General features: G+C 36.1%; 1 protein-coding gene across 6 annotated transcripts in view; it reads left to right on the top strand.

Moving 5' to 3' along the window:
* UVRAG (UV radiation resistance associated) overlaps positions 1 to 27,233 on the top strand; it is a 313,277-nt gene that overhangs the window by 10,902 nt on the left and 275,142 nt on the right. For 5 of the 6 annotated variants that reach the window (XR_005375642.1, XR_005375643.1, XM_038568582.1 and 2 more), the window contains exons 2-3: positions 18,252 to 18,369; positions 26,380 to 26,414. Coding sequence is in view for 4 of the 6 variants with exons in the window: in XM_038568582.1 (XP_038424510.1) it covers positions 18,252 to 18,369; positions 26,380 to 26,414 (153 nt within the window). In the remaining 2 variants the exon portion in view is untranslated. Of the gene's footprint in view, positions 1 to 17,953; positions 17,978 to 18,251; positions 18,370 to 26,379; positions 26,415 to 27,233 lie in introns of those variants that run through there. The other variant, XM_038568581.1, reaches the window with a different exon arrangement.

Genomic DNA, 27,233 nt, shown 5'->3' with positions numbered 1-27,233 from the left:
TTTAGGTAAGTTATATCAAAAATAAAAATTAAATAAATTGATACTAAGAAGTAAACATAAGACCTTTTAAAAAAGGAAAATTTAATTAATTGATGATAATAAAGTCCTGCTGTATACCAAATACTGCATTAGACTGGTGAACAATATTTCTCTAACTTCTGTTATTGTTGGAGTAGCAGAATATATTTGAACATAGTTTTACAGTATTTTTCTTTTATTATTTTATTTATTTATATTTAAGGTTTTTATTGATTTGTTTGAGAGAGCAGGAGATGCGGAGGGGCAGAGGGAGCAGGAAAAACAGACTCCCTGCTGAGCAGGGAGCCTGATGCTGAGCTCCATCACAAGACCCTGAGATCATGACCTGAGCTGAAGTTAAACGCTTAACCGACTGAGCCACCCAGGTGCTCCTATTTTACAGCTTCTTAAAAACAAATAATCATTCCTTTAATATAGTGTAAGTGGGAAGACTTGTTTAAAGCTGGTCTGGGAGTAACTAGGGTAACTTTGGGAAACTTTGTTCTGGTCTTAACTTTTGCAAGAGAAGATTGGAGAGGGATTGGATTATTTGTATTTCTTTCTTTCTTTCTTTCTTTTTTTTTTTTAAGATTTTATTTATTTATTCATGAGAGAGAGAGAGAGAGAGAGAGAGAGAGAAGCAGGCTCCATGCAGGGAGCCCCATGTAGGACTTGATCCTGGAACCCCAGGATCACACCCTGGGCCGAAGGCAGGTGCTCAACCACTGAGCCACCCAGGCGTCCCTCTTCTGTTATTTTCAATGAGGTTTATAGTTTTGCATTCTACATTTGGGTCTCTAGTCCCATTTTGAATTAATTTTTGTGAAGGATGTAAGGTTTGTATCTAGTCATTTGTTTGCATGCATGTGTCCAGTTCTTCCAGTGCTGTTTGTTGAAAAGACTATCTTTGCTCTATTGTATTGCCTTTGCTTCTTTGTCAAAGATCAGTTGAATATATGTATACGGGTCAATTTCTGGGCTTTCTGTTCCATTGATTTATTTATTCTTTTGCCAATAGTACCCTTTCTTGATACTGTAGCTTTATAGTAAGTCTTGAAGTCAGGTAGTGTCAGTCCTCTAACTTTGTTCTCCTTCAATATTGTGTTTGCTATTCTGGGTCTTTGCCTGTCCATATAAATTTTAGAATCAGTCGTTGGTAACCACAAAATAACTTGCTGGGATTTTGATTGGGATTGCATTAATCTGTAGATAAAATTGGGAAGAATTGACATCTTGACAATAGTGAGTCTTGTTATGCATGAATATGCAATGTTGCTCCACCTAATTTAGTTCTTGATATCTTTATCAGAGTTTTGTAGTTTTTATTATATATATCTTGTACATATTTTGTTAGATTCATATCAACTATTTTACTTTTTGCTAATGTAAATGGTATTGTGTTTTTAAATTAAAATTCCCCTTGTTCATTGCTGGTATAGAATAAAGCTTTTGTATGTTAACTTGTATCCTGCAACCTTGCTATTATTGCTTATTAGTTCCTAGAGTTTTTTGTCCATTTTCTCAGATTTTCTACATAGATGATCAAGTAATCTGTGGCAAAAACAGTTTTATTTCTTCCTTCCTAATCTATACTCTTTTTTTCCTAATCTATACTCTTTTGTAATTTTTCTTATTGCATTAGCTAGGACTTGTTTTTCTTTTCTTCTTCTTCTTCTTCTTCTTTTTTTTTTTAATTTTTTTTGAAGATTTTATTTATTCATGAGAGACACAGAGAGACGAGACAGGCAGAGGGAGAAGCAGGCTCCCTGTGGTGACCCTGACGTGAGACTCTGGGATCACGCTCTGAGCCAAAGGCAGATGCTCAACTGCTGAGCCACCCAGGCCACCTTTTGTTTAGAAAGAATTTCAAGTTTATTGAAAAATTGCAAAAATGAAACTTGTACAAGAACACCTTATCTTTAGACCCTTTATCCAGAATTGTTTACTGTTAGCATTATTCCCTGTGATTTATCATTTGCAAGTTCTCTCTTTCTGTGTATATAGATAAAGATTTTTTGGTATATGTGAATCATTTGAGTTATCATGACCTTTTACCCTTAAATATTTCTGAATGTATTTCCTAAAAAGATACATTCTCTTTCATATCCACAGCATAGTTATCGATTTCAGTAAACTTAATATTGATATACTTTAATCTGTGGTTTATATTCCACTTTTGTCAGTTGATCCCATAATGTCCTTTATAGAAATTTTCCTCCTCCAGTTTATGATCCAGTCTAGGGTCACATGGTGCGTTTGTCTTCTGTGAAAGCATTTCACAGCTTTTTTTTTTTTTTTAAATGTCAGTATCATAATACAGATCACCTCTTCCTTTTTTATTTTTTTTAAAGATTTTATTTATTTATTCATGAGAGAGACACAGAGAGAGCAGAGGGAGAAGCAGGCTCCATGCAGGGAGCCCGATGTGGGACTCGATCCGGGGTCTCCAGGATCACACCCTGGGCTGAGGGTGGCGCTAAACTGCTGAGTCACTGGGCTGCCCACCTCTTCCCTTTTTAAAATAGAACATACCTCATTTTCTGTTTATCTGATGTTTCCTTTTGATTAGATTCAGGTTATGCATTCTCACTTGGAGTATTTCATATAAAGTAACGTGTCCTTTATAAGGTATCTCTTTTGGATGCACATAGTGTCCATTTGTTCGTTACTGGTGATGTTAAGTTTGATCACCTGATCAAGATATTATCTGATTCCTCAACTTTAGAATTCTGTGTATGTGTGCAGGTGCACATGCGTATGACTAATGAATAGTTTGTAGGGAGATACTTAGAGAACATGCATATATCTTGCTCTTCTCCCCCAAGATTTATCATCTATTATGGTTCTTACCTGAACCAGTCTTGGCTATGATGTTACAAAACAAAAATTTCCCAGCTCTTAACACTCTCTCCATGTTTACCAGTCTGACTTCGGCATTGTACTATAAGCAAGAATGGGAGGATAGTTTTTTTTTTTTTTTTTTAATTTGTTCATTTTTAAATTCAAGTATAGTTGACACAAGAAGAGAGAGCAGTAGTGGAAAGAGTGGTGAGAAGACTGCTGACAAAATTTCTAAATAAGGTAAGATTGAGGTCTGAGTGATGAGACAGTTCTATTCATGTATTCATCATTCCCTTCTATCAACAGACATTTATTGAATATCTGTGTGTTTGCCCATTAGCCACTTAGAATAAAAAGACATAGTTTTGGTCCTTAAAGAGCTTATAGTCATTGAGACAACAGAAGGGCAAAGAGTTGTGATAAAATATATGTTAAGAGCTTTGCGTAAAATATAGCTTTAAATGTTACCATGTACTTAAGGGTACTGCCTCCCATGGCATAGTGAAATCGCTAGTATTATCTGTGATTTACTCATTGGTTCATCCATCACTTATTGAGGTCCTACTCTGTGCTAGGACTGTGCTAAGTGCTGTAGGAATAGAACTCAGTTAGGGGGAGCATTGGCAGTAAAGCATCATTGTGGCAAGTACTACATGATGGTGGCATGTACACAAAGTCATGGTAGCACAGAAGGGAGAAATGATCATCTTCGTTTGGGGTAGTGGATGGGACAGGGAAGTCAGGAGGGATATGTCAAAAGTGGAGATTTTGGAGCTGGGTCATAGTGTTTTATTGTTTGCCTACTAAATTGTAGGTGTTCATTTTAGTGTAACTTTGTGATTACCATTTACTGCTATATTTGCCTCCAGCCAAGATTCGTGATGTCTTATCACATTCCATTATAGAGATATACTTTAACACTTATTCATGAGCAAGTTTCCCGCTCTTTATCTTTTACCCTGCTGCTTTGTTTGTAGTAGCTAATTTCTTTAAAACCATTCTCATCATATTTTTAGCTACAGTAGTTAGAGCCACCTCTCCCATTTAACAGGCAAGAAAATCAAGGCCCAGGAAAGAACACAGAAGAACTAGTGTTCACACCCACTTATTCTGGTTCTAAATTCAGAGTTTTTCCCATTCTGCTTGTTGAATTTAAATGTAGTTTTCCAGTTTCATCTTTGCTTGTAACTTCACAAACCTGTATAGCTCCATTTCAGTGGATAGATTTTGAAGCTCTGAGGTAAACTTACCACAAAAGAATGAGGAAACTTTAGGATGGTTGATAATAATAGTAATGTTGAACTGTCACATGTACCAATGTCGCATGTACCATCACTGTGTCTAAGTACTTTGTAGTCACTCCATTTACTCTTCATTACAATTCTGTGAAGAGTTGAATGGTTAAACTGACTAAGCCACCCAGGTGCCCCCCAAAAGTCAAAACTTGTTGGTGCAGAAATGCACATAGGGCAGAGACAAGGGCTTTCAATTTTCTTGAATTTATGTAGGAAAAAGTAATCAAAGGTATTTAGACTTCTTTTTCATTGTGTAGTTCCTGGCACATCGTGGATATTCAAGAAACGTTGAATGAAATACTTTGGTTTATTAGAATATAGTGTATAGGAGAGAATTATGAAGATATGAGAATGTTTGTGAATGTTGAGACTGTAATGGGACAGATTGGGATAGAAAATGGTAATAGACAGTAGATTCAGAGCCTTTGGATTTATTTAGCAAAGCTTGATTGTAGTAGAGGGGCCTTATTAGATGAAGACCTGAGTCAGTTCTAGGGCAAAAAGGAGAAGGTGATGGGAAAGAAATAGTGGGAGTGACAACAGGAAGTTTCTGGATTAGGATTACCAAATTATAGTTGCTCGTTTTGCTAGGTTTCAAACATAAATTCTGCCTAGAATCAGTTGTGCCAATATTTAATGGTTTTTAATGGCTTGCATCTTCTTTTGGAATTTATAGAGCTTGCTATTTGTAAGAGCAGTCTTGTTTGCAGAAGAGGTAGTTGATACCTAGATAAGAGAAGGAAGCTGATTTTTCATAGTATACACAGCAATAGTTTTAGGGCAATGAATGAAGAATGTGGAAAAGAAGGAACGATATGCCAGAGATATAGTGAAGAAAGAAAAAATTGATGGGCTGGTGGCTGATCAAAATGATGGGGTCATAGGATATCTGCAGGGCAAAGATGTCTCCTGGCTTTTGAAACTTCTGGGAAGCAAATACATGGTGTACTTGCACGCATATACACATAGTCCAAGAGATCAGTCCTGGGTCCAAATCTTGATTTTGGTACTTTTAGTGTGAACACGGCTAAGTCCCTTTACTTATGGCCCCAGTGTTATATCTGAAAAATGAATAAGATGCCTAGATTAGTACTTATTCTTTTTTTTTTTTTTTAGAGATTTTATTTATCTACTCATGAGACACACACACACACACACACACACACACAGAAAGAGAGAGAGAGAGAGAGAGAGAGGGGCAGAGACATGGGCAGAGGATGAAGCAGGCTCCCTGCAGGGAGCCCAATGTGGGACTCAATCCCAGGACTCCAGGATCACGCCCTGGGCCGAAGGCAGGCACTAAACCTCTGAACCACCCAGAGATCCCCCTAGATTAGTACTTATTAAACTTAAAGTGTACATAAAAATTACCCGGGGGTCCTGTTAAAATATAGATTCTGATTGGGTAGATCTGTAGTGGGGACCCAAGATTGTGTGTCTCCAACAAAGTCTCAGGTAATCCATCTAGCAGAGGCTTAGATGACCTTCAGGATGTTTTCCAGTTTTGCAATCCTATTTATTGAATGTTTGTCCTTTGGAGATCTATTATATTTGACACCATGTCACCTCTATTTAGATAAATGAATTCTAAATGTTTCTTCACTTCAAATTAGAAATGCCTAAACCAATTAATCATTTTATACTGATAACCACATCCCTTTCTCAACATCTCTATTTCTGTTAATACTTTGTATTTATAAAGTACTTTATGATTTTTCAGAGAGCTTTTGTATCCATTATTTCATCTCATCCTTAACCCACAGAAGTAGGCATACAGGAAATATCTCCATTTTTATGGGAGGGTAAACAACCTCAGAGAAAGTAAGTGATCTGCCCACTAGTGAGTGATAGAGCTACCCTGGAGTTCAGGATTATTGACTGTAGTTTGAACTCTTATTACTATGTCACACTGCTTTTGGTAATGGCTATTACAGATACCTTTGCTTAAAGGTTGATTGCTGTGTCTCTCTCTTTTTCTTAAGGATTTATTTTATTTATTTGAGAGAGAGAGAAAGAGAGAGTGTGTGCAAGCGTACAAGCTGGAGAAGAGGCAGAGGAAGAGGGAGAAGCAGACTCCCTGCTCAGCAATGCCAGGCTCCATCCCAGGACCCTGGGATCATGACTTGAGTCAAAGGCAGATGGTTAAAAGACTGAGCCACCCAGGTGCCCCTGGTTTTATTAAAAAAAAAAAAAAAATATATATATATTCATATGGATCACAATTCACAGGTGTATAAGTGGGTACAGTGAATAGTCTCCATACTACTCTGTACTCCAAATACCCATTTTCCCTTCCCTGGGATAACCAGTGTTACCAATTATATTTTATGCATCTCCACTAATTACATAATTATATTCTTTTTTTTCCCTGTGAAACACAGATGCTAACATGTTAAACACACTGACTAATGTAAACTTTCATGGTTTCTTTTGAGAGAGAGAGAGTGAGCAGGGGCTGGTGGGGAGAGAGAGAAAGAATCCTAAGCAGGCTCCGTGCCTAGCCCAGAGCCAGATGTGGGGCTTGTTCTCACAGCCCTGAGATCATGACCTGAGCTGAAATCAGGAGTCAGACACTTAACTGAGCTACCCAGGTGCCCCAAACTTTGGTGTTTTGTGTTTTTTTTTTATTTTTCTTTTAAGATTTTTATTTATTTATTTGAGAGAGAGAGAGCACAGGTCAGGAGGAGGGGCAGAGGGAAAGGGAGAAGCTGACTTCCCACTGATCAGGGAGCCTAATGAGGGGCTCCATCCCAGGATCCTGGGGTCATGTCCCCAGCCCAAGGCAGATGCTTAATAGATTGAGCTACGCAGGTGCCCTGTGTTTTATTTTTATTTAATTATTTTTAAATTATTTATATTATAAAATATATAAACTATATGTATAATATATAATATATAATTTAGCAGTTAGGTATTTAACAAAAATTTAATTTTTAATAATTGAAAAATTTAAATTTATTATTTATTATTTTTATTTATTTAATTTTTTAAAAAAGATTTTATTTATTTATTAATAGAGACACAGAGAGAGAGAGAGAGAGAGCTAAACCACTGCACCACGGGGGCTGCCCCTATTTATTATTTTTTAAAGAGCAACTTGTTTATTATGTAATTTAGGAGACTTTTTTTTTTTTTAAAGATTTTATTTATTTATTCATGAGAGACACAGAGAGAGAGGCAGAGACATAGATAGAGGGAGAAGCAGGCTCCTGGTAGGGAGCCCGATGTGGGACTCGATCCCAAGATCCCAGAATTATGCCCTGAGCTGAAGGAGGTGCTCAGTCACTGAACCCCCAGGTGTCCCTTAAATTTAAATTTAAAAATTTAAAAATTTTACTTAATATCTTACAGATTGTTCCATATCAGTGCTCAGAGAGCTGCCATTAATTTATTCTTTAGTTAGTACTCCATTATCGGATATATCATTATTTAGCTAGTTAGTACTCCATTATCGGATATATCATTATTTAGCTAGGTCCCTATTGATGGACATTTAATGTAGTTCTAGTTTTTTTGCTAATACAGACAATAGTGTATTACATATATTACATTGCATATTTCTAAGTGTATATTTTTTCCACAAATGGAGAAGTCAAGTTGCTGGGTCAGAGACTGCATTTGTAATTTTGGTAGATACTGCCAGATTGCCATCTTCTGATGTTTTCCACCTGTACTCTTTCTGCCAAGTGCTTGTTTTGCCACTGCCTTGCCTCTAAATATGTTAGCAGACTTTTTGGTCCGTGCCAATTTTAGTGTAGTTTTAATTTGCATTTCTCTTACGAGTGAGGTTGAGAATCTTTTCATGTTTAAGTGCTGTTTGTTTTTCCTTTTCTGTGGATTATTTGTTAATATTCTTTGCCATTTTTTTCCTGTTGGGTTGTTGGATTTTTTTTTTCTTATTGATTTTTGGGAGCTCTTTATGTTTTAGTGCAGTTGGTTATGTGAGTTAAAAATTTTTGGTTAGGTTGTTTTTCCTATGACTTTGCGTATGGCAGTTTTTGCCATGCATAATTTAAAAACATTTTATGTAGTAAAATTTATTGATTTTTTTTCCTTTTTATAGCTTCTGAGTTTTTTGTCATTCTTGGACTTTTGAGATTATAAAATAATTCCTCATTTCTTTTGGTACTTTATGCATTAATTATTTACATTTAAATATTTTTAAGCCATCTAGAATTTGATATAAGGTATAGAGTATGTTTTCTAAGCACACGCACACACATATCTTTTCCTTCCTTCCTTCTTTCCTTTCTTTCGTTCTTTTTTATTTTTATTTTTATGGGTATTCTATTGCCCTAACACCTTTATTGATTAGTTCATATTTCTGTAAGGGCCTTTTATCTCCCTTATTTCTTTTGTCAATCTTTTCATCCTCATCCATATCCATTATCTAGTCTCCCTGTTAAGCCCATTTTTGCTTTAGGCCCCTGTATGGTCTACCCTTTTTTCCTGTTCTTATTAATATATATATTTTAAAGATTTATTTATTCATGAGAGACACAGAGAGAGAGAGAGGCAGAGACACAGGCAAAGGGAGAAGCAGGCTCCCTGCAGGGAACCCGATGTAGGACTCAATCCCAGGACTCCAGGATTATGCCCTGAGCTGAAGGCAGATACTTAACCACTGAGCCACCCAGGTGTCCCTGTTCTTAGAATATTACTTTAGAACTTTTTTAATATGGAATTTTTGGTGAATAATGAAATATGTATAGTAAAATATGTATTGTATATATCAGTGTATATATATATTTTTTTATATCAGTGTATATTGAAATGCATATATATGAGCGGTTGCATAATGAACTCCCAGTTACCTGACTTTGGTAATTGCCACGTGATGGCATATCTTGTTTTTACCTGTATGCCTGCCTAATCATCCTCCCTCTCTCACTTGAATTATTTTGAAGCAAATTATGGCCATGATATTACTCTTAACACTTGGACCACTGAAAGCTGTCTCCTCTTCCAATTTGTATCTTCCAGGTCATCCTGTGTAATTCTGTGTCTTTTTTCTTTGGTCTTAACATTTCTAGAATAACACTTCTCTAGTAAATGCTCACTGACAGTATACTGCTGGATTGTTTGACCTCAGATTTGCCTTTTTGTGTGCACAAACTTCAGCTTTTTAAAATTAAGGTTACATACTCTGAAATTAGGGAATGCCTTGTTTGTACCCCCACAGTTCCTGGCATGGTCTGTGAAGGAGAAACGAGCAAGATAAAATAGAAGGAAGAAGGGAACAAGAGAAGGAGGATGAGAGATACAGGCAGAGAACAATGCTAGAGAATGCTTCTTAGAGCAACACTACCCAGAGGAAACAGGGAGGAAGAAAGGCATGTTGGGACTTTCCACCAAGATTGGGGGTGGACAGGGTGGAGAGAAAAAAACCCAGAGCCAACGTGTATAAGAAATGTAGAAAGTTCAGAGATCTATTTTGTCTTTTCCTATAGAGAAGTTTGTATTATAATTTAGCAGTACTTACTAAATAACTGGGTTAAATTCTGGGACTGAGTGAGAACTGAAGGAACTGACACAATAAAGGCTTTAGTTATGATTTGCATCAGAGAGCACTCAGGGGTAGGAGCTATCATGTATTTTATGAGAGATTAGAATTGGTAGGTTTTTCGTTTAAATCTGTAACATTGGCTCTTGGCACTATTTGCCTATAGCCAATAGCACCAAGTACTAGTTTAATTAATTAATTTATTTTTAAAATTTTATTTATTTTTTCATGATGACACAGAGAAAGAGGCAGATGTAAGCAGCGAGTGAAGCAGGCTCCCTGTGGGGAGCCTAATGTGGGACTCCTTCCCAGGACCTCTGGATCACGACCTGAGCCAAAGGCAGAGAGGCCCAACTGCTGAGCCACCAAGGTGTCCCTCATGCACTAGTTTTAAATTAAGCTTTTTCTTTTCAACACTTTTTACAGGGAGTCTTTCAGGTGGGATCAAAGATTAGAAAAATTAGGTGGCTGAATGCTATAATTTAGAAGGAGCTTTTGCATTTTTTTTAAAAGACTGATCTAATTTATCAAGCTTAAATTCTCAATTAGTAATTCAGCATTTTTACCTTCTGTGGGAATATGGAAAACTAATCATCTGTCAGGTTTGCTTTTGTGGTCCCTCAAAAAAAAAAAATATATACCAGGGCAGCCCCGGTGGTGTAGCGGTTTAGCGCCGCCTGCAGCTCAGGGCGTGATCCTGGAGACACTGGATCAAGTCCCGCGTCAGGCTCTCTGCATGGAGCCTGCTTCTCCCTCTGCCTGTGTCTCTGCCTCTCTCTCTCTTTCTCTGTCTCTATGAATAAATGAGTAAAATCTTAAAAAAAAAAAAATCAAAATAGTGGTAATCTGAGTTTACTGGAGACAACATGGGCCTTATTCCTCCATGCCGTTTAGCCTAGTCTCAGGCGGAGAATAAAGGCCTGACCTGAAAAAAATGAGGATTTAGGAAAGGGGACAGGTTTAACTACATTTCTAAGACAAATGCTACTTTAAAAGATTATCTCATAGTATCTGTGGGATACAATTACTATTACTATCTACTAATATAGATACCGTTCTACATTAGGGGTTAGCAAACTGGCCAACAGTTACTGGCATTTGTAACTGAGGAGACTAAAAAAGATTATCTTGGTTAAAAGATTGTAAACAAACAAGAATATGAAGAGAAGGGATATGCCCTGAAAAACTTAAAGTAATTTATTCTCTGCTGCTTTACAGAATGAATTGGCAACCCTTGATCTACATCATTCAGAGTATATAGTAATATTTCTTTATGTGAACATTTGAAATTGCATGCTCTTTTGTATTTCATATTAGGACTTCTTAAAGAACGGATACATAATTTTCTGTTGTATAAATGTACTACAACTTAAGTGTGGTCATTAAATTTTTGCTCTTACAGCCAATATCAGAATAAGCATATTTGCACACATTTTTGTGCCTTGTGGAATTGCTTGCTCAAATATTATATACAATTTAAAAATTTTTAAAAAATTTTTATTTATTTATGATAGTCACAGAGAGAGAGAGAGAGAGAGAGGCAGAGACACAGGCAGAGGGAGAAGTTGGCTCCATGCACCGGGAGCCCGATGTGGGACTCGATCCCTGGTCTCCAGGATTGCGCCCCGGGCCAAAGGCAGGCGCCAAACTGCTGCGCCACCCAGGGATCCCATACAATTTAAAATTTAATAAATATTGCTAAATTGCTCTCCCTCCAGATTGAACCATTTTATGTTTCCTCTGGCATTATTTTCCTTACTCATATCAACCGTGACAAAGACTAATTTGATTGTTTAATCAGATAGGTCTCTTCGTTTTCTGTTGGTGAATAAGAAAGAAAATTTAGTGGCATAAAACAACACTGTCATTTAATTTGCTTATGATTGTGCAGTTTCATTTGGCTGTGGTGGGAATGACTTCTCTCTGCTTTATTTGTTGTCATTTCTGGTGGTTCAAAGGCTGGGGGCTGACATGGTCACTTATGTGTCTAGCTGTAGCTGGGATCTCACTTGGAGCTGTGGAGAACAAGTATGAAGTCCTTTTCATGTAGCTGCTTGGTGTCCTCACATTCGAGTGACTGGGCTCTAAGGGCAGCCTAGGAGAAGTAGATCGTTTTATGATTTAGCTTCAGAAGTCATGTAGTCTAATTTCTACTATAGTTACAGGCTTGCCTACATGTAAGGGAGAGGGAACATAGACCCTTTTATGTAATGGAGGAGTGGCAATATCACATAGTAAGAGAGCATGCGGGGGTGTGATGTATTGGTTTGTCATTGTTTGGAAACTAGTCTGCCATGAGGTGGAATGATTGTTTTGATGTGCATATCTTTCATTAGGAGTGTGATTATACATCTTCTCCTATGTTTATGGACCATTTTCATTTCTTTTTCTGTGGTCTGCCTTTTTATATCCTTTACTCCCTTTTCTATTGGACTATAGATTATTGATATTATTGATTTATAATAGCTCTTGTAGATTAAACAAATTAGGTTTAAAATGTGTTTTGAAGATAATCTCTCTAAGGTCTTACGAGTTATAAAAGGCATGTGTGGGATAGTTATTTAGTTTGGCTATGGTGGGGATTTGTGGAATGATAAATATATAAAGAACCACAGTACTCTTGTTTTTGAAGCAAGGGTTAAGACAGGGAAGGACTGGTGAATGGGAGCCCCATCCTCTTCCTGTTGGCCATCAGCCTCCCTGAATCACTCTCTATGGCAGTGATGAGGAACAAGATCAAAGGCACCTTAGTTCTCTTTGGTCATTATTATACTTCAGAAGTCAGAACATTTTAGATGCCTGTAAGGGAATGTCACTGGAATATCGAACCCCAGTGACATATTTCACTACTGAAAATTGCTTTGGACATCTTTCCATTCTGAAGTGTGATTTGACTGTTTTTAAAGCTGTCACCCATATTGAGATTCAAAATTGTATCAACAAAAATGAACGGACCTACCAGAAATGATCATTTCCTAAAACATGGGGATGTTTAACAAAATGAAACATTTCTGTATACCCTGTCACTAAATTAGAATATTATTCTTCATCTACTAACCTGTAATGGGATGAATCTTAAATAGATAGCCACAACATAAATCTCCCTAGTAGTAATCTTTGAAAGTTTTATGAAGATTGAGCTGGTAGTTGTCATTGCAGTTCTCATTTTAGGTATGGTTTGATCCAGAGACACTTAAATTGTTGTCAGGAACCGAATCTCACATCTCTTTACTCTGCTTTCTTCTTTGTTGGTTTCATTCTTTGGTTTCACTGTGATGGAAGGACAGCTGCCAACATCTCCAGCTCTGTATGCTTCCAGGTTCAGGGCCAGTGTGGAAAAAAAAAGGAACTCTCAATAATTTAATATTTCTGAGTCTTTCAGTGGTCCTAATTAAGTCATCTAAAATGGTTAGGGGGAAGGAATGTGCTGATTGACCTGATCTGAGTCATGGCATGAACATCCCTGGGGTTGGAGGTAGAGTTAATTCTATAGGAAGCCTAGAGATTGATAGTAGGGAGGGTGGTTCTGCAAAGGAGTTTTTTTGTTTTAATCAAATAGGTCCTGGGCAGGACAATACAAACACAAAATAAAGAACAAAATACTTTTCTTTAGGGATCCTTGGGTGGCGCAGCGGTTTAGCGCCTGCCTTTGGCCCAGGGCGCGATCCTGGAGACCCGGGATCGAATCCCACGTCGGGCTCCCGGTGCGTGGAGCCTGCTTCTCCCTCTGCCTGTGTCTCTGCCTCTCTCTCTCTCTGTGACTATCATAAATAAATGAAAAAAAAAATTAATCTTTAAAAAAAATACTTTTCTTTAGACTACTGTTTTGTTTTTGAAGGAGTTGCCTAACAACAGTAGTAGTATTAACAAATTCTTAAGAGGCATCAATTTCAATCGTTACTAAAGAGTAATTCGTTTTTTACTAAAGCAAATGTTTCAGATCTGTAACGCATACCACTTAAGTCTTTTTTTTAGAATTTATATTTGAAAGATTTGTAAAAATGTTTAAGAATTTAGTGTCATACTGATCTTTTGCTCACTGCCAATGTTTAATTAGGAGAATTCTGCTCTGGGATCTCTGGGCGGCGCAGTGGTTTAATGCCTGCCTTTGGCCCAGGGCACGATCTTGGAGACCCAGGATTGAATCCCACATCGGGCTCCCGGTGCATGGAGCCTGCTTCTCCCTCTGCCTATGTCTCTGCCTCTCTCTCTCTCTCTCTGTGTGACTATCATAAATTAAAAAAAAAAAAAAAAAAGAATTCTGCTCTAATTATACCTATCAATATTACAAATCAAAGCCGAATAGGAGATTTTAATTTTATATGTTAGTGTGTGTTTTTGTTCTCTATATAGGATGTTTTAGAGAAAGCATTTCAAAGATTTTAAGCCATATTAATTCCAATTTAAAAATAAAAATCTGTTCAGCTTTAGTTTTGGGAGTGGACGTTATAAGAGTATACCTTTGCTGCCTAAACTACTGTTGAAGAATGATGCATGGAGAACATTTCATAATCATAACTAACCCTATTTCCATATTAGGTAAAATTACATACTGTTTTTCAAGTATAGATCTTGGGGAACTATGAATAAGAGAGGATCCTTTATGTCACTCTGGTTTCCTCAATACTTCTTGGGTTATAGGGTTAATAATTTGGGTGAAGGTAGATAATATATCCTAAAACTGGTGGTAAGTTTTGGTATTGCCATTATATTTTGGACTAGGTTAGTTGATTTACACTTTTTCTTATTTATTTAAAATTTGTTTTGAGCATGTAAGACACTTATATGGTACAGAAGTCAAAACTATATAAACAAGTAGCAGGAGAAGTCTTACTTATTCCCTCCAGCTTGTTCTCACCCCCATAGGTAATCATTTTTTATGAGTTTCTTACTTAACCTTCCAGTGTTTCTTTTTAATTGCATAAAGTCTTAGGGAAAGAAGAGAAAGAGAGGAGGTGGGAGATTAAAGTGAATGGTGGAAATGGAGAAGAGTTTTATTAAGTAGTACTTGTGAAATGTCTTATTGGCACTCTTTTTGTCCTGGTTACACACTTCCTAACTCTGAAAAAGGCAGTAACTTTTAAGAAAAACCTTATTTTTGCAGTAATTTTAAATTTACAGAAAAGTTGCAAAAATGTACAGAGAATTCCTTCATTCAGTTTCCCCTAATGTCACCATCTTACCTTACCATTTTTCATGTGTCAGAACTGAAAAGTAACATTGGCACACTATTATTAATTAAACTTCATTTTATTACAGTTTAGCATTTTTTAAAAATGAAAAGCAGTTTTATGATTAAAGAGGAAGCCAAGACAAAGGGCAAAAGAGGGATCATGTATACATTTACTGCCTTTCACCAAGATTACATCAATAATTTACCTGCACAGAGCTGATATCCTTTGTCCTTCTAGTTGCTGAGAGCGTCTTGTATTTTAATTCATCATGGTGTAATGAAAATAGTTACCCTAATGCTTTTGAAATAAATAAAATAGTGGAAAGGGCAAAAAGTTGTATAGCTCAAAGTCCGTGCTTTAAGTATAGTTGGTTAATTTGTGGAGGAGGAGTTTGTTTTGTTTTGTTTTGTTTTGGTAAACCTTCCTATGAAATGCCCTCATGTGGTGATCTCTGTTTTGCTCATGTTAGTGAAAGGAAACATGGAAACAGTAGTGATACGTTGGTAATCTACCTGGATGAATGTTTGTAGACTCCCTCCATTGCTAATTTTAGAATCCTAGAGCTTGGAATCAGAAGGTGTCTTGGAGCTGATTGTGCTAACTTCCAAAATACTGGAAAGATTTCTTCAACAGTATCTGCTCATCAATTATAGATTATATCTCTGTCCAACTCTTGTGTATTGCTTTGTAAGGCAGTCTGTTCCATTATTATTATATTTGTCATAAAATTATTTTCTTGAGTTGAAGGATAGATCATTACTCACTCTGTTCTCTGTGGCAATAGGGGAGAACCAGATCGTATCAATTATGTGTGTGTGTGTATAGGAGATCAAAGTGTGTGATATATATCCACATATATTGGTATAATCCTTTTTCTTTCCTGCCTTCTTTTTTTTTAATTTTTATTTATTTATGATAGTCACAGAGAGAGAGAGAGAGAGAGAGAGAGAGGCAGAGACACAGGCAGAGAGAGAAGCAGGCTCCATGCACCGGGAGCCCGACGTGGGATTCGATCCCGGGTCTCCAGGATCGCGCCCTGGGCTAAAGGCAGGCGCCAAACCGCTGCGCCACCCAGGGATCCCTTTCCTGCCTTCTTTTGAGCTATACTACTCATTTATTATTTACTATTTTATGTAGGAATGTTGGGAGATGTAGGTTATGTAGGAATGTTGGGATAAAGAGATAAATAATGAGTAAAACCTCACATCATGGAGTTATGAGGATTAAATAAGATCATATGTACAAAGTGTTTAGCACAGTGCATGGCATATTATGGTAAGCATTTAATAAGTGCTGACAGTGTAGTGATGATAATAGCCTCTATCATCAAGTCATTTCCTCCTAGATTAATAGGGAAGATAACTAATCAACTAATAAGAATAGGTTAAATGAAATAAGTGCTATAGGAGAGATAGAAGCAAAGTTCTTATTTGTTCAGTTTTTATTTTATTTTATCTTTTTAAAGATTTTATTTATTTATTCATAGAGAGAGAGAGAGAATGAGGCAGAGACACAGGCAGAGGGAGAAGCAGGCACCATACAGAGAGCCTGATGTGGGACTCTATCCAGGGTCTCCAGGATCACGCCCTGGGCTGCAGGCGGCGCTAAACCGCTGCGCCACCGGGGCTGCCCCTTTGTTCAGTTTTTAAAAGACTAATTTCAATTAGGGACAAAAGAAGGAGAAGTGTTCTCTCAAACTTTGAAGTAGAAATAGGTTCTCCTCTAAGAGAATGGTATTCTAGATTGAGGGGCTAGCATTAACAAAAGCTTGGGGCTAGGAACATGCATGATCTTTTTCATGGAACCTTAAGCATTCATGTGTGACTGAGGGTTTGGGTATGTGGAAGATCTAGTGAGAAATAAAGATAGGATGCAGAGAGGTCAGATTATACAGAGCTTTGAAAGCAATAGGGCAAGTATACTTTATTCTAGAGACTGGGGAATATTTTCAGGTCTCTGAACAGAGGACCAAAATTGCAATCTTACAGCAAAATAGATGTGATTATTGTTTATAGGGTAATTAAAAATCTTGATTGAGAGAGCTAATGAAAAATATATAGAAGGAATGGTAGTTGCTGAAATCCAGAGTATGAAATGGAAACCATTGACAGATCATATAAAAGAGCCTTTTAGAATAAGCCCTAAGAACTTTTTAAAGATTTTATTTATTTGAGAACAAGCAAGCAAGCAAGAGAGTACGATTAAGGGGGAGGAGCAGAGGGAGAGGGAGAGGGAGAAGCGGACTCCCTACCTAGCACAGAGCTTGACCCCAGGCTCTATCCCTGGGCCCTGAAATCATGACCCAAGCTGAGGCAGGCGCTTAACCGACCAAGCCACCCAGGCACCTTAGCCCTGTGAACTTTTTGTAAATATATTTGGGCCTTTTCATACTTAAAAGTATTACACAAATTTATTAGATAATAGACTCTTTCAAAGAATCTTAATCTCAAGATTGAGAGAAAGGATTAGGTTGCTGTGCTCATGGAAAGAAAGAACTGTACTTTCCCAGCTGACTGCATATGTAATTGAAGATGGACTTACCTCAGTAGATTGGGCTGTCTTTCAGTCTGAAAGGGGATCTTTAAGCATATTTTAAAACTGAGCACTTGATTTTTTAAGTCTGAAAATAATTATCTGATGCTGGGAACTAGCCTTTGGGAATGAATCTAATGTGCACAGGCTTGAGCATTGCCAACATCTACTGTTTTTGATATGCTTTTATTTGGTTATCTGTTATCTTGTATTTTTGTTGATTTTTACTGTTGCTTATGGAGCATTTACCTTTTCAGCACTTGGGACTCCAAAAGATCTGTGCATCTTAGTTGGAGAAGTTGTTGGAAAGGAGGCCTGAACAGGAAAGAGAGATTGGTTGGCTAATGGTCAGGTGAAGATTTAATTTAAGCTCATAACAGTTGGGTTATTGGCTGGCTCGAGTGACTAGTGAATTATATTTGGCTTGGCATCTTTTCCTGGTTGTACAGAGGATCTGGCATCTAGACTACACTAGCAACAGGGGTGTATGTATGTAAAAACTCCTTGTGTGTAGGTATGAGATGGACTTACATGTCTGCTAGTATTCTTCAGAAGGGAAGAAAGCAAATGGCTACTTAGTTTATGTTCCAGGAAATACTAATGCTATGGTACAGGTATATAGTACTTACATAACATTTATGGTCTTCAACAATACTTCATATCTGTTGTCATTTCATGTTCACAACAAACTTGTAAATGAGATTGGGCAGGTATAATTCCTATTTGATAGGGGATGCTGAGGCATAAATAAGACTGGGTTCAGGGTACTGGCTCAATAAATTAATAATTGGGACAAATTTCTATGTTTTATTTTTGGATCTTAACTTTCAGAAAATTTTATAGGAGGGAAAGCTGAATGTGTCCTTCTTTTTTGTGATTTTTTTTTAGCGACGTCTTAGACACCTTCGGAACATTGCTGCCCGGAACATTGTTAATAGAAATGGCCATCAGCTCCTTGATACCTACTTCACGCTTCACTTGTGTAATACTGAAAAGATATATAAAGGTAATGGAATCTGTGGACTTACCCACAGACTGTTATATCTCATTTTTAGTTTTTTGTAACACAAGTGAGTATCAGTGCCTCTAGCTTTGCTATTATTACTTTTTGGAAAGTTAAACTGTCTTGCTGTCCAAAAATATTTCATGAGCAGTTGTTACATATATATAAAAGAAACATGGCTTTTGGATTGTTCTTAAATTGGTAAATTTATCGTTTATTTATGAATGTTAGCTGTTAATGCTTTTATTCTGGTAGCTATCATAAAATAGATTATATGAATCCTAATTATGAATGTTAGCTGTTAATGCTTTTATTCTGGTAGCTATCATAAAATAGATTGTATGAATCCTGTGTACAGTATTAATTTTATTTTCTTTAAAACATAGTCTTAAAAATATTATGGTAAAAAATATGGCAAAATTGGAACTAGTTTATGTCTTCTCATATCTGTAATTCCTTGTATATATACAGAGTTATTATTTATAGAAGAATGACGTGGTTTCCCTGAATTCATTTGCACGTATTGTACTGTGGACTGCTCCATAAGTGGCAGTTCTGAGAGTAGAACAAATAAATATCTGATTCTAAATCACAATCATCTTTTGAATACATATTGAATGAAAGGCACTTGGTTATAATCAGTTGACCTGTGTTGGGTTGTATTAGGGAACAAAACATGGTATATAGCAGAAATATTGAATAAAAATTGAAAATACTTAGATAGTAGTAGGTCTAGCTCAGCCATTTACTAGCCGTGTGATACTGGACAAAAATCATGGCTTTTTGAACCTCACTTTTCCCATTTCTAAAGTGGAGATAATGATGCTTTATGAAGTTGGCAAGACAGATTTTTTTGAGGAACAACTGAGATAAAGTGATAACGCTTGGTAAGATGTGATTGAAGATCTATTTATATTAACAAAAAGTGGTATTATTTTAATTAGAGTTACTAAGGTTATTTGAATTTTGCTGTGGCAAAGATGAAAAAATCAAATGATATTTTATCTTTTTGTTTTTAATCACTTTTTTAAGTAAAGATTTTATTTATTTGAGAGAGAGAAAGAGAGAGAGAGAAAGAAAGAACATAAGCAGGGGAAGGGGTAAAGGGAAAGGGAGAAACAGACTTGCTGCTGAGCAGAGAGCCAGATGCGGGGCTGAATCCTGGGATCCTGAGATTATGACCTGAGCTGAAGGCAGACGCTTAGCCAACTGAGCCACCTAGGCGTCCGTAGTTTTAATTACTTTTAAAGACCATTATTAAAGTAGTAGTTATATAATACCTTTTTTGTTTTTTAATTTCAATGAGCATATGCTCATTAAAAGATTCAGTCAGGAATTATATGGGGTAGAACCCCCAACATAATGTAAATTGCATTAAAAACTTTTTTTAAGGATGAAAAAAAGGATTCTAAATTCTGCATTTTCATATAATTTTATTTCATTCTTATTTTTCATTGTAACCATTGCATATTTTTAAAATACTGTATTAATTTGAATGATTAATCCTAGCTACTACAAATACTGCAAATCTCAGTGGCATAACATAATAAATCTTTTACACTAAGTCCAGTGCAGGTATTCTTATTAGGCATAGTCTTGGCAGCTGTCCTCTAAGCAGTGACTCAGGTATCCAGGCTCCTTCTATTTTGGAATGCTACTATTATCAATACATGACTTTTGGCATGGCAAAAGAGAAAGATTATTTGAGGAGAATTTTTTAATGGAAATGGCCTACATCAATTCTATCACATTCCATTGGCCATAAATCAGTAGTGTCATCCTTTTTAGATGAAAAGAGGACTGGAATATGTTTTCTTCCTATGTTCCAGAAGGAAAATGAAACAGTTGGGTCACTGTTTGTCCTAAGGTATAAGCATTTTTGCAAACTTAATATATTTGGTCTATTGCTCACTAATTGGTTTTATCATTAGCAATCTATGACAATGCCAGAGTGTTTTGTTTTATTTTTTTAGGTTAAAAAAGATTTTTATGTAAGTAATCTCTATACCCAATATGGGGCTTGAAACTACAGCCCCAAGATCAAGAGTCACATGCTCTACCGACTGAACTAGCCAGGTGCCCCATGCCAGAGCAGTAAAACATTTTTTTTTTTTTAAAGAATTATTTACCCAACTTAGAGTTGAAGAGGGGGGCAGAGGGTGAGGGAGAGGAGCAGACTTACTGCTGAGTGTGGAGCCCCATGGGGGCTTGATCCCATGACCCCGAGGCCATGACCTAAGTCGAAACCAAGAGTTGGATGCTTGAACTAGTGAGCCACCCGGGGAACCCCGAGTATTTCAAATTTTTGGTAATTTTCTATATGATCAATCCTTGATTATTTTTATAAAACTTCTATGTTCTTGTTCCAGTGTTCTCTTTGATGACAATAATTAACATAGTACTTAGCACATTTTAGGTATTTGGTAATTTGTAATATTAACAATTGAAGTAGTTTATAAGAAGAGAGTAGTTGGTTGATGACCATCTTGTAAAAAGTTTTTTTAGAGATATATGATGGAAACAAAGTGACTTTTCTGGTTTGCTTTTTGTTATTTTCTAGCTCAGACTATACCTTGAGTTTAGAAATTATCATAGACTGCTTCTTAAAATTCTCGTGATGAAAAATGATCATTCATACAGTTTGGAAGTAGCTGGTGTAGACCACAGAGAAGCACAGTCTCTTCCAGTGGTTTTGCATCTGTCTCTAAGTGGCAAGCCCCTTGGCTAGGGCATTTAGTTCCTCTTGTGAGCTTTGGTTAATTTATCTCTAAAATGAGAGAACTGATGGTTTCTGAGACCTATTTCTACTCCACATGTCATGGTTGAATGGAGTCTGTGGTCTTCTTTTGGGCCCACATATTGGGCTTTATAACTTTTGACTATCTTAGGAAGAGTGAGGAAGCTCTTTGCTTAGTAAGCCTGGTTAATCCAATTTATCCTGTTGAACCTTTGATGACAAACACGATATTCATTTCATGATCATTACGTGGCCTTGGTGTAGGATGATCATGATAGAGGACCATCTGGCTCTTCTCACAAAGCCACCTGTACCACCTGTTAATTGGCATCATTTTTTAGTTTTAAAAGAAAGTTGTTGTTTTTCTAAGATTTTATTTATTTATTCATGAGAGACACAGAGAGAAAGGCAGAGACATAGGCAGAGGGAGTGGGGAGCCTGATGCGGGACTCGATCCCAGGACTCCAGGATCATGACCTGAGCCAAAGGCAGAGAGGTTCAATCACTGAGCCACCCAGGTGCCCCTAAAAAGTTTTTTTTTTAATTGGACGAATATTTGAAATACTGATCTTGAAATTATTCTTTTATTTTGGCTGAATTAACAGCAGATCCCAGGAAGTTATGTGTGAGATTTTTTGACTTTTGACATCTTCTGGTGCTCTTAGCACATTGCCTACTTGTTAGGTAGTTCAAATCAAAGCTATCATACCCTCAGAGAACAAAGCCTTGTGTTAATGGATGAAGAACTAGGTTCTAATCTTGGTTCTCTCTTAAACTTGGAATTTTCATAAAACCAAGTTTGTTCTTCAGTCATAGTTTTTCTTTACCCATGAAATGTGATTGCCTGTCCTCTCCTGGAATGCCAACCAGCTCTTTTGAATACATCAGAAGATGAACTCCATATAATCCATAAAATTTTAGGTTACTGCCCTTGGAATGATGCTTGGCACATATTAAGCCCTTATATATTTTTTTCATTTAATTTTTTTCATAGCTAATGTAGTCATGGTTCAAAATATATATAAAGGTTTAAAATCTTTCACCTGTCTCATCTCCCTAGTTTTTTACCCTACCCTAATAACCACTGTTCTACATTTCCTGTTTCTCTTTTCTGACTTCTTTATGCAAATGCGAGTAAAAAATAGTACCAAACTATATATATTTCTGTGCCTTGCATTTTTCACCTAAAATGTCTTAGATGTTTTTCCATAGAAAGCTTCCCTAAGTTTTTAGAGCTTCTCCAATTTTTTTTTCCCTGCATAATTTTGCATTGAATAGATGTACCATAATGTATTTCACTGGCTTCTCTTGGTAGGTATTGGGGTTGTTATGCTTTGAATAACTTCATAAGTACATTATTTTGTATGAGTGCTAGTATAACTGTGGGGTAAATTTCCAGGAAGTGGAAGTACAAAGGATATGTACACTTACAGTTTTGGTAGATATTGCAAAATTGTCTTCTCACTTGCCAGGTGTGAGCACCTTTTCCCCCACAGGCTCACCGACAGACTGCAATCAAACTTTTTTTTTTTTTTTTTGTATGCAATCAAACTTTTGAATTTTTGCCAATCTGATAGGTGAAAATACTTTTATAGTATAGTTTAAGTTTGTATTTTTTCTTTTATGAGTGAGGTTGAGGTACTAAAAAAGCATTTGTTGAATGACTGGAATGCTGCATAACAACCAAAACATGCCATTGAAGCCAGGTTCTGTAATCTGTGATTGCTTTGTTTTTCTAGGTCTTACTTAGCATGGATAGAGAAGCATTTGTATCTTTTTAATGGTCCCTTTCATGTAGAAATAGGTCTTGGGTGGTTATCTCCGAAAATTTACTTGACAAATAGTTTGGCTTAAATTGAATTAATAAAAATTAGTACAACTATGTTAATAAAAATTACAGTTTATAAAGTGTTTTTAATTCACTATTTTTGTTTTAAAGATTTTATTTATTTATTTGTGAGAGACACACAGAGAGAGGCAGAGATATACACAGAGGGAGAGGGAGAAGCAGGCTTCCCATGGGGAGCCCAATGTGGGACCTGATCCCAGGACTCCAGGATTATGCCCTGAGCCAAAGGCAGATACTCAACCACTGAGCCACCCAGGTGTCTCTTAGTTCACTATTTCATTTGAACCTTAAAATACCCCTGTTATTTTCCATGTTTCATTATTCTTTTAAAGGTAAACTGTGTGACCCAAAAGGTTAACTGATCATCCAGGGTGAAGATCATAGGTAGATTGGGGACCGGAACTATTTTTTGACTCTAAATTCTCCTACATTCACTATATTATAGTTTGTATCATGCTGCTAATTTTATTGACAATATGTAACAGAATTGTGAACAGGGTAGGCCCATGTTTAACATGTTAGAAAGTGCCTCAGACTCCATGATTTCATGTATGGCTTTTTTTTTTTTTAAGATTTTATTTATTTATTCATGAAAGACACAGAGCGAGAGAGAGAGAGAGGTGGGCAGAGACACAGGCAGAGGGAGAAGCGGGCTCCATGCAGGGAGCTTGATGCAGAACTCGATCCCAGGACTCCAGGATTATGCCCTGGGCCGAAGGCAGGCGCTAAGCTGCTGAGCCACCCAGGGATCCCCATGTATGGCTTTTTTGTGGATCTTTTTCCATTTAAATTAGCAACTCTGTTTTGAAGGTCTAATGAAGAAAGCAGATTGTTTAGTTTCATTTATACATACAATGATTCAGTCAGCAAAGTTTTATTTTTATTTTTTATTTATTTATTATTATTTATTTATTTCTTTATTTATTTATTTTGATAGTCACACAGAGAGAGAGAGAGAGAGAGAGAGAGAGGCAGAGACACAGGCAGAGGGAGAAGCAGGCTTCATGCACCGGGAGCCCGACGTGGGATTTGATCCCGGGTCTCCAGGATCGCGCCCTGGGCCAAAGGCAGGCGCCCAACCCGCTGTGCCACCCAGGGATCCCTCAGCAAAGTTTTAGAAGAAATAATGATACTAGTCATCGTAGAGCTGAAGCTATATATTTTGGGAACTGTTTAATTTAGACACTTTGCAGATTAAACTGAGGACTTCTTTCTTTCTAAAGAAAAGAAGAATATTTTTTCCATCGATTTTAAAGTTATACATGCTTGTAAGAAATTCAAACGATACAAAAATATATTTTGTATAAATTGAAAGTACTTTGAAATAAAAAACATTTTTAACCCTTTTAGGTTTCTTGCCCCTAAAAATAAACGTGGCACATATAAATTAGAACACACACATGCATGCACACATATGCCTATACACACAAACATGTATACCTACACACAAACATTTTTATAGTTAATTTATGGTTGAAGTAATTGGTTAATCATTTGGGAAGAAATGAAAAAAATAATACTTAAGATTACCAGTGTAGGGAAAACAGGTATTTTCATAAGTGGAATTATAAATTGGTATAATACTTTTAGAAAACAATATGGTGATATCTACCAAATTCAAACTGTATTTTTCCTTTTGTCTTGCATTTTACTTCTAAATGTTTATCTTATAGATTCAAGTATATCTCTAAATGATTATTTATAACATTACTTGAAATATCTCTAAATGATTATTTATCTAGGATATATATCTCTAAATGATTATTTATAACATTACTTGAAATATATAAAAATTAGCAGTAACCTAAATGTTTATCAGAAGGGTTCTTTTCAAAACAATTAGAATATCCCTTTTCTTATTTAAAATATTTTTTCTAAATAGAAAAATAGGAAACTGCCAAGCAGAAAATAAAAGTTAGCAGCCTAATCCTACCACCTAAGATAAACATTATTAGCATAGTTAGGAAAATTTGGATCCTGTTATAAATTCTTAGAACGTTAATTTAATACATTGTGACTGTCTCTCTACAAAATAAAATAATTATCCTTATTTATTTTTTTTTAAGAGAGACACATATAGAGTTTGTTTACCAAGAAATACTTTAACCTAAAGAGTTTGCCTGTAAGAGTTTTATGTTTAGGCCTACTCTTTGTTTTTTTGCCTATTCCTAAGTTTCAGTTGTTAGTGGACTTCTTTCACATGTTTCACTATATTTGAGTTTCATCTATACCATTACATACTTAATATATATTTTTAAGTTCATTATTTTTAATTTTTTAAAACAGATTTACTTAGAGTGAGCAGGGGAGAGGCAGAGAGAAAGAATCTCAAGCAGAATCCCTGCTGAGCATGGAGCCCAATATGGGGCTTGATCTCATGACCCTAATAAGTTCATGACCTGAGCTGAAATCAACAGTTGGATGCTCAGCCAACTGAGCCATCCAGGTGCCCCTTAAATTCATTATTTTTAAACTTATGTCTAAGTAAAATTGTTCATTCAATTAAAAAGTATTTATTGAATGTCTCCTCTGTGCCAGGAATGGTTTTATGTGCTGAGGAGATAGCAGTTGTACAAAACAAATGCTATTGTTATTTCAGAGCTTAAAATTAAGGGTTGATAAATATATGAGACATAAATTTAAATATATAAGAAAAAAATAAAATGTGTCCGTGATCACCTAAAATCATCTCAAATACCAGTGGCCCATGCATCACACCTGGGAAATTTGTCTTAGAGCAACAGAAGGATACGAAGGTCTTTTGTAGGCTCTGCAGAGACAGACTGTCATGATGGTGACTTCAGCAGGGTCAGAAGAGGCACTGCACCTCTGCTGCATTTCTCTCTTTTTATTGTCTTTAGGTTTTGTAACATTTACAATATAAATGAAGATTTGTAGAATCATGAAATTTTAATGCTTACAGAGGGCCTTTGCTTACTAGTCTAATTCTTTAAGTTGTCTAATGAAAATGGGCCTAAGGAAATGAAAGGAACAGAATGCTAATGATAGTAGAACTACAATTAAGGTAACCTAGTTGCTAGATCAGCGTCCATTCCATAGTACTACAAAGGATAATCATTAGAGATGTTTGAGATAAATAGAGCATATGGAATCAGTTTTTATAGAGTGGCAGTAAGATAGGAGAGAAGAAAGTCTAATTTTTTAAGAGCTCAAGTTTGAATCTGGGATAAAATATACTAAATTAAATCTTAACAGGTTTTGACCTTTCTTTATTAATGTTTTCCCTTTAAGGCTCTTTTATTTAGTTTTTATTTTATTATTTTGCAGATAAAGATATAGAGAAAATAGATCCCTTGAAAATCTTTTAAATGTTTTACTAGAATATATGTTAAAAATTTTATAGGATTAAGAGTTAATGAGCTTATTTTCTTTCATATCACTTATTGTTTTTTTTCTTCTTTTCCAGAATTTTATAGAAGTGAAGTGATTAAGAATTCCTTGGTAAGTTTGCTTTCTGACAGGTACACTTGACTAAGCCTATAACTCTTGTTTCAGAATATGCTGAGACATAAGTTCAAGTTCAGTTTTGGTATTATGATACTTCTACATTTAAACCTTCTGCTTAGTTATTGCTTAAAATTTCATTGATTTGTTCATTGCTGTATCTCTTATACTTAGAACATGCCTGGCACATAGTAGGTGCTTGATAAATATTTGCTGAATGAACTGATATCTTCTCTGTTAAAAACTTCAGTGTTTTTTTCAATTCATATTCTATAATTCTGTTCTATTCACTATAGGATTTTGTTTTTAACTATTTGATTTACCAAACATAATACATGATGTCTTTGTTCAGATAAAGTTCTTAAGAATTTCATGTCTACAACTATCGTATAGGATCTTCCCACTTATTTTTTGGTGGTGGCACTGCTAAGTTAGAAAGTTGGAAGTCTCCTTCTTTTGGTAATGTACATGAGATATTTGCATAAATGGCTCAGTTTATTGGGCCATGTTGATAAAAAAAAGGACTTTATGGTAATTAAAATATCCTTTTAGTGGTCAAGGCTGTATTGGAAAAAGTGGCCTCTGTCCACTTTTTCAACCTCATCTCTTAATATTTTTCCTTACTCATTGTGTTCCAGGCATACCTCATCTTTTCAGTGCTTCAAACATGCCGAGCTTGTCTTCTTTCTTATGTCTAGAATACTTGTTTCCCCAGCTCTTCATTTGGCTAAAGATGTCTTTGAGGTCTCAGTTATAGAACTTTGGCTTGGCCTTCTGTGACTATTCCATTGAAAGTGACTCCCTTTCTCCTAGTCA

This window comes from Canis lupus, chromosome 21 (assembly GCF_011100685.1).
Source record: "Canis lupus familiaris isolate Mischka breed German Shepherd chromosome 21, alternate assembly UU_Cfam_GSD_1.0, whole genome shotgun sequence".
Lineage (NCBI taxonomy): Eukaryota > Metazoa > Chordata > Mammalia > Carnivora > Canidae > Canis > Canis lupus.
This window is presented reverse-complemented; position numbering and strand designations above follow the sequence as displayed.